Source organism: Notolabrus celidotus, chromosome 2, assembly GCF_009762535.1.
Source record: "Notolabrus celidotus isolate fNotCel1 chromosome 2, fNotCel1.pri, whole genome shotgun sequence".
Taxonomy (NCBI): Eukaryota; Metazoa; Chordata; class Actinopteri; order Labriformes; family Labridae; genus Notolabrus; species Notolabrus celidotus.
The window spans coordinates 17,359,814-17,372,830 of NC_048273.1; the positions used below are offsets into that span (position 1 = coordinate 17,359,814).

At 39.4% G+C, this 13,017-nt stretch overlaps 2 protein-coding genes across 4 annotated transcripts; one reads left to right on the forward strand and one right to left on the reverse strand.

Moving 5' to 3' along the window:
- Positions 1-2,481: 2,481 nt before the first annotated feature.
- pole4 (polymerase (DNA-directed), epsilon 4, accessory subunit) lies at positions 2,482-5,858 on the reverse strand. Its single transcript, XM_034675586.1, has 4 exons — positions 5,477-5,858; positions 3,250-3,334; positions 2,946-2,987; positions 2,482-2,512 (listed from the first exon to the last, which is right to left on the reverse strand). Exons 1-4 carry the CDS (start codon positions 5,717-5,719, stop codon positions 2,499-2,501), a joined length of 384 nt encoding a protein of 127 aa, XP_034531477.1. The 5' UTR covers positions 5,720-5,858; the 3' UTR covers positions 2,482-2,498.
- A 149-nt stretch (positions 5,859-6,007) lies between these two features.
- Positions 6,008-13,017, forward strand: LOC117806588 (serine/threonine-protein kinase NIM1). 3 transcript variants are annotated; one of them, XM_034675566.1, is made up of 5 exons: positions 6,008-6,281; positions 7,258-7,431; positions 9,589-9,891; positions 10,423-10,691; positions 11,478-13,017. In XM_034675566.1, the coding sequence occupies exons 2-5, from the start codon at positions 7,371-7,373 to the stop codon at positions 12,228-12,230; spliced, it is 1,386 nt and encodes a 461-aa protein (XP_034531457.1). In that variant the 5' UTR covers positions 6,008-6,281; positions 7,258-7,370; the 3' UTR covers positions 12,231-13,017. The 3 variants fall into 3 exon arrangements, with proteins under 3 accessions (XP_034531457.1, XP_034531467.1, XP_034531449.1); XM_034675576.1 differs by lacking the exon at positions 7,258-7,431; XM_034675558.1 differs by lacking the exon at positions 6,008-6,281 and having other exon boundaries at positions 6,650-7,431.

The window sequence follows — 13,017 nt, forward strand, 5'->3', positions numbered from 1 at the left end:
TTAGCAGCGTTCAGTGCAGTGATGGCTGTGGGGTATAAACTGTTTTTCAGTCTATTTGTCCTTCTTTTCATGCACCTGTACCTCCTGACTGAAGGCAGCAGTTCAAAAAAATTGTGACCAGGGTGCGATGCGTCCTGCACTATGTTTTGGGATCTCCTGAGACAGCAGGAACTGTGAAGTTCTTCCATGGAGGGGAGAGGGCAGCCGATGACCCTCTGAGCCACCTTTATGACCCCCTGGAGCGCTTTCCTCTGAGCCACTGTGCAGCTGGAAAACCACACACAGAGACAGTAGGTCAAGACGCTCTCTATTGAGCAGCGATAGAAGGACGCCAGCAGCTTCTGAGGGATGTTGTTCTTCCTGAGAACCCTCAGGAAATAAAGTCTCTGCTGGGCCTTCTTCACCACTTCAGCTGTGTTTGTGCTCCAGGTCAGGTCCTCCTTGATGTGGACTCCCAGGAAGCAGAAGTCTGACACCCTGTCCACGCAGACCCCGCCTATGAATAAGGGCTGGATGTAATTTTCCTTCCTCCTGAAGTCCATGAGCTTCTTTGTCTTTGTCGTATTAAGACGCAGTTTGTTGTCTCTGCACCATCCCTTCAACTGCTCCACCTCCACTCTGTAGACGGACTCGCTGCCCCCAGCGATGAGCCCCACTACCGGGGTGTCATCCACAAATTTGATGATGGTGTCACCATGGTTGGTGGGGGCGCAGTCGTGGGTGTAGTGGGTGTAGAGGCTGTAGAGCAGGGGACCCAGCACACAGCCCTGTGGGGAGCAAGTGCTGAGACTGAGGGCCGTGGAGATTTGGAATATATTGAACCATAAGGGCCGCAAAAGTCTGTATTGGTAGGTCTTTTCTCTGTCAGCAGTTAAAACAACAAAAGCTTAAATATCTAACGTTTAACATTATAAAATAATGTCAAAGGGGCATTCATATTGGTTTATTTTATTACTGAAATTTGTTTACACATGCTTTGTGTCATGGTCTTTTTCTTCCATTGTCTTTTTATGTGTTCAAACCAACATGTGTAGAGAACAGAATCAAATCAAATTTCCCAAAGTCAAATCAATTTCCCTCTGCAATTCAGTTAGTTAAGATTATGCCAGACTGTTTTAAAGATTAAATAAAGCAGTACCCTGGAAAGCTCCTGTATCCCTGGTGGTCCTCAGACTGGATCCTGGCCAAAAATCAGGAAAAAGCTCTTGAGGAGAGTGTAGCTTAGAACTCCTATTAAATCATATATATTTTTTAGCTTTTTGCAACATATTCTAGTCATCATTTAGGCCAAGCTTTGATATCTGCTGGAAAAAACTAATACAGGCTCTATAGAGAATATGCAGCCTCTCAGTTCAAACCTTATTATTAATCCAGTGAAGTAAGTGGGTGGGGTTACCATGATAATGAGGCATTGTGCTGATTGCCTGAATGTGAACCAGTGAATGAACAGTGCAGACAGATGCAGAGGCGGAAAAACACCAACACCAACATGGCAGGTGCTCCAGAAGAACTTATACCAGTACACTACACATAAGGTCCAGAATCCAATCCCGGACAGGAGGAAACTTTTGAGATGTTGCAGCCAAGGATACAGCATTTTTCTGAGTGGTATGTTAAAAAATTGGTGTTATTCCTACTTTCTTTCTTCTTCGGCACAAACAAATCACCCCCAGCTGTAGTTGGCACATTGTTGATAGAACTAAAACCACTTGTTTTCTTTGATGCCTCTGTAAAGGCAAGAAGAAACATGTTTTTCATTATGTGGGACCATTAGTGATGCAATGTTACTCATAAACACTGGTAATGGTTTGTCTTTTAATAAGGTTAATGGCAGCTACACAAAGCAATGTAGGAAAGCAGGAAATGTGAGTGATACTAAATGCTGCTTCTTGAGGTCAAGAGCTGCAGAATGATTGAGTTCAGGTTAAACACTTTCTTTTCAACTATGGGAAAACGATTTGATGTATGAATAGTTAACCATAAGATTTACTGTTAAACATTTCTCTGTCTTGGTCTGGGTGTTAGGGCAGTTTCTGTAGTTGTAATATTTTTTATACTGTGAATACATTTGTCTCATTGGGCAATTGCTGAAAGTTTAAGTCCCTACTCTTTTCAATGTATTTTTGTGATTATGACAATGTTGATATTTGTCTTGCAAATTTACTCATAATTCAAGATCTGACACACAGATGAACATTTTGATTCAGAAAGAAAATGTGTTGTCTAAAACTTAAATTTATTTTTTTAAACAGCAGTATTTGACAAATATTTACATGAACAGATGAACTCATAACTACTGGTGTCTTCAAAGTTAAGTTAGAAAAGTCTTAAACATACATTGTAGAAAAACAGTTACTGGCTTAAATATCCAATCTGAGATGTTATCTTAGAAAAGTATCACAAAAGGTTTTCACCACAAATCGTGTCCCCCAAACAAAAAACTGTAAAAAACTTGAATTGTTGCAGTTATTCCATGTTTTCCTGTCCTGAAGAATTGTTTAATCAAGCGTGCCTGCAGAAAAATAAACAAGAAAAAGAAAAGTCAATGGAGAAATGCTCTTTGTAAAGTCTGTTTTATGTCTACAAGAAAGTGCTATATTGTTTGTCTCTTGTCCATAATTAGGTATACAGGAGATTTATACGTCCTTGTATCAATTACATAACTTTATATATGAAAACGGGTTAAAAGGACATTTAAACATGGGGCGCTGGTAACCTAGCGGTCTAAGCGCCCCACATACAGAGGCCACAGTCCTCATCGCAGGGGTCGCCGGTTCAAATCCTAGCCACGACCATCTCCTGCATGTCTTACCCTGCTCTCTACTTCCCACATTTCCTGTCTCTCTTCAGCTGTCTTATCGAATAAAGTCGAAAAAGCCCCCAAAAATATAACTTCAAAAATACATTTGAACATGAGGGGTTTTTCATGTCCTGGCAAATCTTACCTTCAAGAAATGCAAATTCATCTATGGCCTCTATTGCATTGTCTGTAGTCAAAAGATAAAAAAAGAAAAAAGAAGAGATGTAATTAAGTCAAGACCAGTGGTTTTAAGACATTTAACAAGTACTAAAAAGCAACATTGGATCTTTTTTTTTTTAAGACAGCAACAAATCTACTGTATGGAGAAATAATTGATCATTTCAACCTGTCAAAACCTGGTCTGGATCTTCAGCAGAACAGCAGCAACTTAACCCCACTTTTACTTGCATTCCCCATATTTCATTTTGCTGTTTTTTAGCAGCAATTACCCAAGTCTTTTCTTTGCAAAGTCTTCCTCTTCCCCTGCTGAGCATACACCATGGCATCTTTGGCAATCATCTCAACAAATAACTCCTAGAAAAAAGAAAAAAGAGATGCACTATAATCATTACAGAAATAACCCTTTGTTCCCATTGATATCGTTATAGACCAGCGCTCACATGAATCCAAGGGAGATGGGACACAATGTTTCACAGTGCATTTTGAGCACATCTATTTCATGTCACCAACAGATTTTCTTGTAATTTTACCTGGTTAACCTTCAGTGCATCATAACAAGCTCTTACCCCTTGTGCTATTTTCTGACACAATATATTTTCACATTGGGCATTCATTTTAGTATATTGTTCAGAGTTAACAAAATCATCACATACACACAATACATTAAATAATGGAATTGCCGGACAACCTCATTTCCCCCTCCTCTCCTAACTAGACAGAACAGAGCTATTATCTGCTTGCTATGGACAGACAAGACGCCCTCTTTCAATAAAAAGAAACTATTTGCTCCAGTGGAAGAAGGTGAACTGGGATGCCCAAGACTAGACTGGTACCATTACACTTCTTCACTCACTCAGTCAGTCAGTCATTAAAATCAAATCTTCCTGAGAAACCCTGTGCTGGCATTTGCAAGAAACAGTTTGAGAAGAGCTCCTCAGACCTGGCAGGTGAATCCCTATCATACCAAATAATCATTGATGAGGTATAAAGAGTCAAATAGGAGTTATAAGACATCCTCAAAAATGCCATGGCTGGGACTTAGAAAGGATGACAGCTGTTGGAGATGCAATAACAAACGAGGCACAGTGATCCATGCTGTATTGTATCCATGTGAAATGATACAGGACTTTTAGTCAGCTATTGTAAAGTGCAATAATGACACACTGAGGGCCCGGCATAATGTGTATTGGGTCTTCTACCAGTGGAGGCTTATCTGTCCTAAAAGTGTGTTCTTCTGTGAATTTGAGGAGTCCCTTGACTGTGGGGCACTAACAACAAGATAGATGACATCTTTAAAGTCTATTTGAATTTTCTCCTCAAACTTTCTTTTCCAGGAAAAGTTTCCCGAGATTATTTGCTGTCTTTATCTGTCTTTTATTCTCTTGATTTTTTTTAATCAGTCTTCTTTGTGTTCAGTTTATTTACTTATATGTGTTTTTTGTGAAGTACTTTGTAAATTATTGAGAAAAGTGCTATACAGTTGATTAATATTAACTCCAAGAATAGCAGGTGCAAAGCTCATCTTGATTTTAAGGGTTTGGGCCAACTAGTTGAGATCTTAATAAACTCTACTAAACAAATATATCACATTTTCCATCAGATTTTTATATGAAAATTACATTTTTGACAAAGTTTCTGTAAAGTCATAATAGTGACATCTTGTGAGGACATATACACTGCTTGACAAAAGTCTTGTCACATAAGTATATAGTAGAAAAGTGGCAGAAGGTTGATTTTTCTGATGAATCATCCACTGAACTGCATCCCGATCACCGCAAATACAGCAGAAGACCTGTTGGAACCCGCATGGACCCAAGATTCACTCAGAAAACAGTCAAGTTTGGTGGAGGAAAAATCATGGTTTGGGGCTACATTCAGCATGAGGTGTGTGAGAGATCTGCAGAGTGGATGGCAACATCATCAGCCTGAAATATGAAGAAATTCTTCCTGCCCATTACATTCCAAACCACAAGACAGGGCAAATTATGCAGCAGGATGGTGCACCTTCTCATACTTCAGCCTCCACATTGAAGTTCCTGAAAGCGAAGAAGGTCAAGGTGCTCCAGGATTGGCCTGCACAGTCACCAGACATGAACATTATTGAGCATGTCTGGGGTAAGATGAAGGAGGAGGTATGGAGGATGAAACTTAATAATCTTGATGAACTCTGGGAGTCCTGTAAGACTGCTTTCTTTGCCATTCCAGAAGACTTTGATGATAAGTTTTTGTATGCAACAAGACTTTTGTCCAAGCAAAATCTGACATTTCTGTCCTTATTAAATGAAAAAACTCAATGAATGATAAAAACTTGATTTTGGTAAAATAAAAATAATTCAGAGGGCTTTGCCTTACATATGAGCCATTTCTGATTCCAAATGATCAACTACAAGTAAAGTTGTTATTTGTTGTTCCTACAACTTGGATAAGTGATAAGACTTGTCAGGGACTGTACAGTGAGTACAGCGTGCTGCTGTATAACTTTCTTGAGGTTTTTACCGTGGCTTTAGCGATGATGAACACAGACTCCTGGCTTGCGAGTGACACATCTGGGTCGGTCTTCATGAGCGCCTTGATGCGGGCCAGTGGGAGTCTGGACAATCGGGTGTGGGTCACGGTGGGAGCGGGGCCTGTCTGCTGCTGGCTGCTCTCCTCCTCGGCCTCAGCCCCGCGGCTCTCCTCCTCACTCACACACCGGTCGGGCTCCGGTGGAGAGACAGGTGTAACCACCGTTGCAGCCATTCAAGTTATTTTACAGAAACGTTGTATATATAAAAAAAATCACACAAATCAATTCTGTTTTCTAGCTACATGTCGCAGACAACAACATAACTAGCTGCAGCGCGGCAGCATGTGCTTCCGGTCTCTCATGGAGCGGGTCGCTGATTGGTCAGTCAGGCACTTCGACGCCCCGCCTTTTCCTCTCCCGCCAACTCACCCTCGTCACTGATTGGATAGATATCAGAGTAACACTGGCCATTGGCTGGAGTGAAATGTCAATCAAAACTTGTTGCCTTGGCTCGGCTCGGATACAACTGATGATGATATTATGTGAGGTTGTTTACACGCAGAGCCATACAACATGGACTACGGCTCTGTTTGCACGGTTGTGTTGCTCAGATTTTTTAAGGCTCAACACCAGAAAAGTAATCGAAACCTTGATAATATTAAAAACCATAGTGGCTTGAGACCAGATAGGGGTCCTAAATACTTGTGGCCCCTGGGGGGCAGCAGAAGCAAGCTGTAAACACAGCACTGCCATGGAGTCACATGCTTGATAATAAGCATTATAAGATGAGATAAGGTAAGATAAGATATTACTTTATTGATCCCCGGGGGGGAGTCAGTTGTTGCAGCAACCCAAACACAAGTACAGTCAAGAAAAAGTTCCAAATAGTAAAACAAAATAAGTGAAAATAAAAATAGATAAATCAAGATAGAATACAATTTAGATATATACAATTTTAAAAATTTAATTTAGATAAATACAAATGTTGAAGATGGACAAATAGCAGTAATTACAGGCAGTATAAAAATGTTGACAGGTTGACATGGTGTGATGGTTGGTAATGACAGATTAAGCAATATAAAAAAGAAATATGGGTATTCAAATATGACCGTAAGTTGTAGTAAACAATAATAATGTAATATGACTTAATATGATATAACAGATTATTATATAATACAATATAATGTAATATGCATTATCATGTCATCAGTAGCCAGAGAGTCAGTACGAGATGATAAGAGGGAGTGTGACAGACAATGCAGGGATGGTATGAATCTGGGCACAAAGGAGCACCTGAAGTGTTCAGTCTTGCACCTTGAGTGATTATGATTGATTATGTAGCATTATAGCAAATATCTTTTATAAGTTATCATCTGGCATGAAGCAGTACTATTGTTAGAGGCTGAAACGATGCTGAACAATTGCATTGAGCCTAGGAAGGCCTGGTGATAAAAAAAAATCAACTTATTTAGCATTGATGGTGTGGCTTAATTTTCACTCAATGTCCTGTTCTTTTTGTGGATGTAGGCTACATGTTGCTTTAATCTCTAGCAACATGCCATGAGCTAAGGAAGGCTCAGAACAGGGTTCTGCAGCATAAAAAAACAAGGCTAAATTTCCAACTTCATGACAAAGATATGTTATCTGCCTGATAGAAATGTTTAACCCATCAACTGTTTCACACAGCTGAGACTTTCAAATATCTACAAGTCTACGCAATCACTTGGTGTCTAGACTAAAAAGGATAAGGATTTGTTTTTTCTTTGGAAAGATGTAACATACATCCCTTTAGCCTGTGTCACATAACCCGATGGGCAGTCTACTAATACACCGGGCTAATCGGATTGTGATGAGCTCCTACATGTCCTCCAAGGCTCTATTCACATGCTCAGTCGTTGTCTGGTCTTAAAGTCTGAGACAGACATGAAGGATCCACATCTTCCAGGTAAGTTTATCTAGTCTCTATTATTTCAGTCATGTAGATGTTCCGCAACAGTGCTTTGTCTTAAAGAAGTCTCTCTTGTCAGACTTTAAATGAAGAGTTTATGAGTTAATGAATATCTTCTGTAATGGCTTTTTTTGTACTTGCTTCATAACTCTGGTATCAGTTTTTTCAAACACAATAACTGACTGGTTGTGACATCATGAATGGACCCTTTTACTTCTGTTTGTCCTTTATCATGACGTGTGTTTTGCTTCTGGGATTTATCAGTAACATGGTTCATTGTTAACCCTTCATTACATCTTGCTAATGTGAATAGTTGCACACTTATTAAAAAGTAGCTTATTAAAAAGTGGAAAACTCAAATAAGACCTTAACTGTTGTTAACCAACATTTATCTCTTTGTTGTCAGATATAATAAAAAGGTACAAGGCAACACTATTTCACATCCTTAAAACGCAGAGCCTCTTCCTATCACTGGCTTATAACCAATCTGTAAGGCATTGGTAGATAATAACTGAAAATCAATAGTGCCAATATATTTTTTACTATTATTAAAACTTAAACAATGGGTATCTTATTAGTCTTATTATCCAAGGCATGTTTGAATTGTTACATTATGGTGCCTTAAACTGTCAAGTGTACCTGAAGGCAGCACTAACATTCAACAAAAAGTTATAATGCAATTATTACCTGGCTTTCATATTAATGACCTGGCTGGGTTCAATACTCCATTCTGATTGGACATTCATTTAGAATTTTTCAGGTTTCAGCCCAGGCTTTGTGTCAGGATTATTTTCCGCAACTTAGTTTTATATGAGTTGGATGTTGTTTTTCATGTACATTTTAAAAAAGGGTAGAGCGAGACTAACGACAACAACAACAAAAATAATTACATAAGTTTATAACTTAATTAAATGTCTAAATATGTCCATTTCAAATTGGCTAGACCTGCTAATACAGTATCTAAAAGAAGCAGGTAATCCTGGCCACTGCGAGGGATGAGCCTTTTGAACCTCAGGCTAAATTTAGCCCACAGTGACCAGGACAAGACACATTTTTACCGTATTAGACTGCTGATTTGCAAACGTTTGTTAACACTTAATATTCCAGTTAACCACCGGTAGCTGTACTGAACTTATTCACAAGGTCTTTCCACATATTGTCATGTGGAGAAGTTACATGTGCTCTGTCACACTCACACAAAGCTTAAGACCAGACGAATGAACCATCTGACCTTTAGCCCCTTGGTCTCATTGTGTTTTTTAAAAGCTAGAATCTTGTTTAACAGTTTTCTGTGAAAACAAAAGAAACACTGTATAAGCTTTACTAAAAAAGAAACTAAAAATACTTTCTTGTTTGGGAAATGAAAACATTGGCAAGTTGAGTGAAGAAATGTGCTAAGACTTGAGTGCTGTGTCCAAAGAATGAGATTTGTGTTCCCAGAACAGAGAAAACAGGAAAGGTCTGAACATCCTGCTTTTGTTCATCATTAAAAATGAAAATATACACTTTTGAAATTGATTTAACATACCTGCCAAAATATAGTAGCATCAGCTTTGTTCTCTTTTGCTGACATTAACACTGTAAAGGTGTGGAAGTTGATATCCTCTGTCTAAGACAGTAAATAGAGGAGCCCCCTTTACAACCTGCTCATATGTTCAATGTCAATTTATTCATGCATTGTATGTATAAAAAAAAACTGGAAGGACACATCTGAATGTTTCAAATTATCTTGAATTCAATATTATTTTTACATCAACAACCTTTAAATAGATACATAGTTGTTATTGTTGAGGCCAGCCGATTTCCACATATAAAACAAAGTTAGCTAAAATGGGGGTTAATCTCATTATCAGACTTCTAAACATAGTCTAATCTCTCCTTTTAGACACTGACCTCTTTAAGACTTCAACGATCCCGTATTCAAATAACTTAACTGGACCATTATTTCCTTGAACTCATGTAACACATTTAGCTGATTGTTGAATTAAAAGTACCTTTACCTTATACTAATGCCGTTTGCTATATGAAGCATGAACGACATTCTCCTTTCACACAGTGGTAATGGCTTACAGTGCACTGAAGACTTCTGTCTAGAAACCAAACGCTTTATTAATTGTTCCTTGTTTCTTAATTAGATTTTCTGTTTCATTTCAGTTCTCAAAACTAGACTATGGCCAAAACAGAAATCAAGCAAAAAGACCAAAGAAGAAGTTCCAAAGGTGGAAGGGATAGCTAAGCCTCAGGCCTCTACCCCAGTACAGACCATCCCGCAGCTAAGTGAAGCAGAGAAAATGAGGCTGTCACCGTTTGAGAAGGTTGTCTACGACATGGCCCACAACGAGAGGATTGTCAACGACCTCACGCTTGGCCGAAGGGTTGGCTTCTATGAGCTGCGTGGGGAGATCGGGCAGGGGAACTTCTCTACAGTGAGGCTGGGGATTCATACTTTAACAAAAGGTAAGAAAGGGTTTTACTTATTTTTCTTTGGCATCTAGTTGGATCAAGGTCCAAATTACATTCTTTAACAGCAAAACAATACAGGTAAGCTCCAAAAGATCCATTGTTTGTTACTTTAACACATGCACCTTCCATGCAGTCAAGTGTGGGCAGTCAGTCTTTTCTGTTATGTGCACAGTTAGACACTAAATAATGAAACAAGTCTCCTACAAGATCCCTTCTCAACCCCTACAGAGAGTTGTTTTTCAGTTGAAAATTACACTTGTAAGTTTTTTACTGATCCAGCTTTGGGGATCCTTGTTTTACAGCCACATTTTTGTCATACCTCAGAATAATGCTGCAACAGTCCTCATTGAATGTTATGCCAGAAACACATTTCCATCTTCTCATGTGCATAAAACAAGAGCGTACATGTTATTTTATCACATGTTTAAATCCCTAAATTATCTTTCCTATTCTTGCCTTTTAACTTGTCAGGCCCTCCATGAATCCATCACCGACATTTAGACTTCTTGTTCTCTTCTATCACAGAGAGAGTCGCCATCAAAGTGGTGGAAAAGCTGCGTATTGATAACAGGAAACAGCCACTGACTTCCTCAGAGATCAGCTGCATGGAGAAACTTAGCCACCCCAACATAGTACGACTGTACGAGGTGTTTGAGACCACCAGAAGGCTCTATCTGATGATGGAGTATGGCAGTGGGGGAGACCTGTTCTCCCGAATCACCACCAGGGGGAGACTCAACAACCTGGAAACCAAGATGGTCTTTGCACAAATCATAGCTGCTGTTAAACACATGGTGAGTTTCAGTGTCAGCCTCAGTTATTATTTACTGCTCAACACTATGCTGAATCTGTGCCTTACATCATTTAAGATAAAGCTTCAGCTGTACTACACATGCTTAAACTGTATCAAATTTTTCCTATTTACATGCATGCATTTTTCTGTATTTTTTCTGAATTTTCGACTTTCTGTTTTTCAAAATGAACTAGTTGACATAAAACCATGTGCCCATGCTGCAGAAAAATGGTCATATGTTGGGTGTGTTACATCCATTGCTGACATTATTGGTTGTATAGAGTGATATATAACTGGTTTAGTCCAGTACTTCCCAATCTAGTAGTCTGACCCCTCCAGTGAGTCACTGGATTACGTTTTGACTTTCTCTAAATATCCACAAGTATTCCCTCCTGTTAGGTAGCACAAGCCAAATTTGAGATTTAATTTTGCTAATTTAAACTTCAAAAATATTACATTTCTTAATATTGTGCTGTCTCTAATCACATTCTGTTTGCAGTAACTATAATGAGGAACAAAGATGAGTTTTAAAATTCTTAAAAATTCCTGTATAGGATTATAAGTATAATATAAATAAGATAGAGAAATCTAAAATAGACTCAAGATACCTAAAACTTGTTTTTAATAACATGACTCCACCAGAAATGTCTCCTTCAATACTAGTTATAAAAACAATTGATTGAACCATTTTTGTACAGTGCTTTACAAAACATAACATGTACATCTAAAATGTCTGAACAGATCTCATCCCTTACCAAAATGTTCCTTTTATTCTGTGATATTTCAGCATGACAGAAACATCGTTCACAGAGACCTAAAGGCGGAGAATGTCTTCTACACCACCAGCTACTGCATCAAGGTTGGAGACTTTGGCTTCAGCACAGAGTGTGGCCCTACTGAGCTCCTCACCAGCTTCTGTGGCTCGCCCCCCTATGCTGCTCCTGAACTGTTTAAAGATAAAGGTTTTGTTGGATACCATTCGGACACCTGGGCTTTAGGTATTCTCTTGTACTTCATGGTGACAGCAACCATGCCCTTTTTTGCGGACACCCTGGGCAGGCTGAAGCGCTGCATCCTTCAGGGGGCCTACAGTATTCCTACTTATGTGCCTGACCCCTGTCAGCTGGTCATTAAAGGCATGCTGCGGTCTGTGCCTGTTGATCGCTCCTCTCTCTCACAGATCATAAACAGCCCATGGCTGCAGGGGATTGAATACCCTAGTCCATACATCTCTCTGCCCCTGTCCCCGGCCCACTTTGCTATGGACAAACAGGAACTATCAGTGGAGGAGCAGGAGGTGAAGACTTTACTCTCAGAGTTAGGTATTATGGTGGTTCACTTACAAAACAACCCCTGCATAGACTGTAGGAGCCCGCTGACCGGGACCTATCGGATCCTCCTCCATCGGGTCCAGAAGAAGAGGACCACAGAGGCTGTAAGTTATTCATCCCTCCACCCTGATGAGTATGAGAGTACAGGGAAGTGGTCTGTGGCATCTATGGACAAACACACTCCTTCAGCTGTGTGTGCTATACTCTAATGGGAAATAGCTGGACTCGACTGACTCTTCTCAGCCACTAAATCAAACACACATGTGACCGTTTTATCCCTTACACCCCCTCAATCACTTAAAGCTTAAGTCTGTGAGGTGTTAGGATGGATGCTGACTATACAAGCTCTGTTGTGTAACACTGGACCAAAGCGTCTACCTATGTAGGTTGAGGATTGGGTTGGAATACATGCCCCACTTTATAAGTCCATTATAGCTCACGGAGCGAGGCTGTACACATCTTAAGTCATTAACTCTGCTCTGATTACCTTCCCAACTGCCAGCTTAATGATGCGTGACACATATCAATCTCTGTATGGCTGTTAGCATCTTGCAATCCCTTTTAGACAGCTCATGTCTCTACTGAACTAATCCAGAGCAATTAACCCCAACAAGACACAAATAACATGCTCCTTCCAACAGAAACAGAAGCAGAGACATTGGAAAAATAAAAATGTCGGAGGAAAATTGAAATCAGATGTAAAGCAAAAAAAGAGCTTCACGAGTCCAGAATAATAGAAAAAAACAGAAACAGTGATCTTGTCGAACTGGTCTTTGGATGCCTTAATTTCATGTGGATAATTATGTAATTTCTTTGCAAACTTCATGCATGTTTATGGATTTCAGGAAGTTTTTGGACTTCTTTGCACAATTTGGATGTCATTGTTGTTGATATCTATTTTGAGTGTTATGTTTGCTCATGTTTGAAAGCAACACTTGGTACTTTGGTAATGGATACTGGTGTGGACTGAACCAACAAGCTGAATAAAAATGTTTA

Excerpts from the sequence above, each read along its gene's own strand:
- pole4 (XM_034675586.1), bottom strand. The coding sequence starts at position 5,719 with ATGGCTGCAACGGTGGTTACACCTGTCTCTCCACCGGAGCCCGACCGG. Across the intron at positions 3,335-5,476 it reads TCATCATCGCTAAAGCCACG|GAGTTATTTGTTGAGATGAT; the intron begins GTAAAAACCTCA and ends TCTTTTTTCTAG. Across the intron at positions 2,988-3,249 it reads TTTGCAAAGAAAAGACTTGG|ACAATGCAATAGAGGCCATA; the intron begins GTAATTGCTGCT and ends TTTTGACTACAG.
- LOC117806588 (XM_034675566.1), top strand. The coding sequence starts at position 7,371 with ATGCTCAGTCGTTGTCTGGTCTTAAAGTCTGAGACAGACATGAAGGAT. Across the intron at positions 7,432-9,588 it reads GAAGGATCCACATCTTCCAG|TTCTCAAAACTAGACTATGG; the intron begins GTAAGTTTATCT and ends GTTTCATTTCAG. Across the intron at positions 9,892-10,422 it reads GATTCATACTTTAACAAAAG|AGAGAGTCGCCATCAAAGTG; the intron begins GTAAGAAAGGGT and ends CTTCTATCACAG.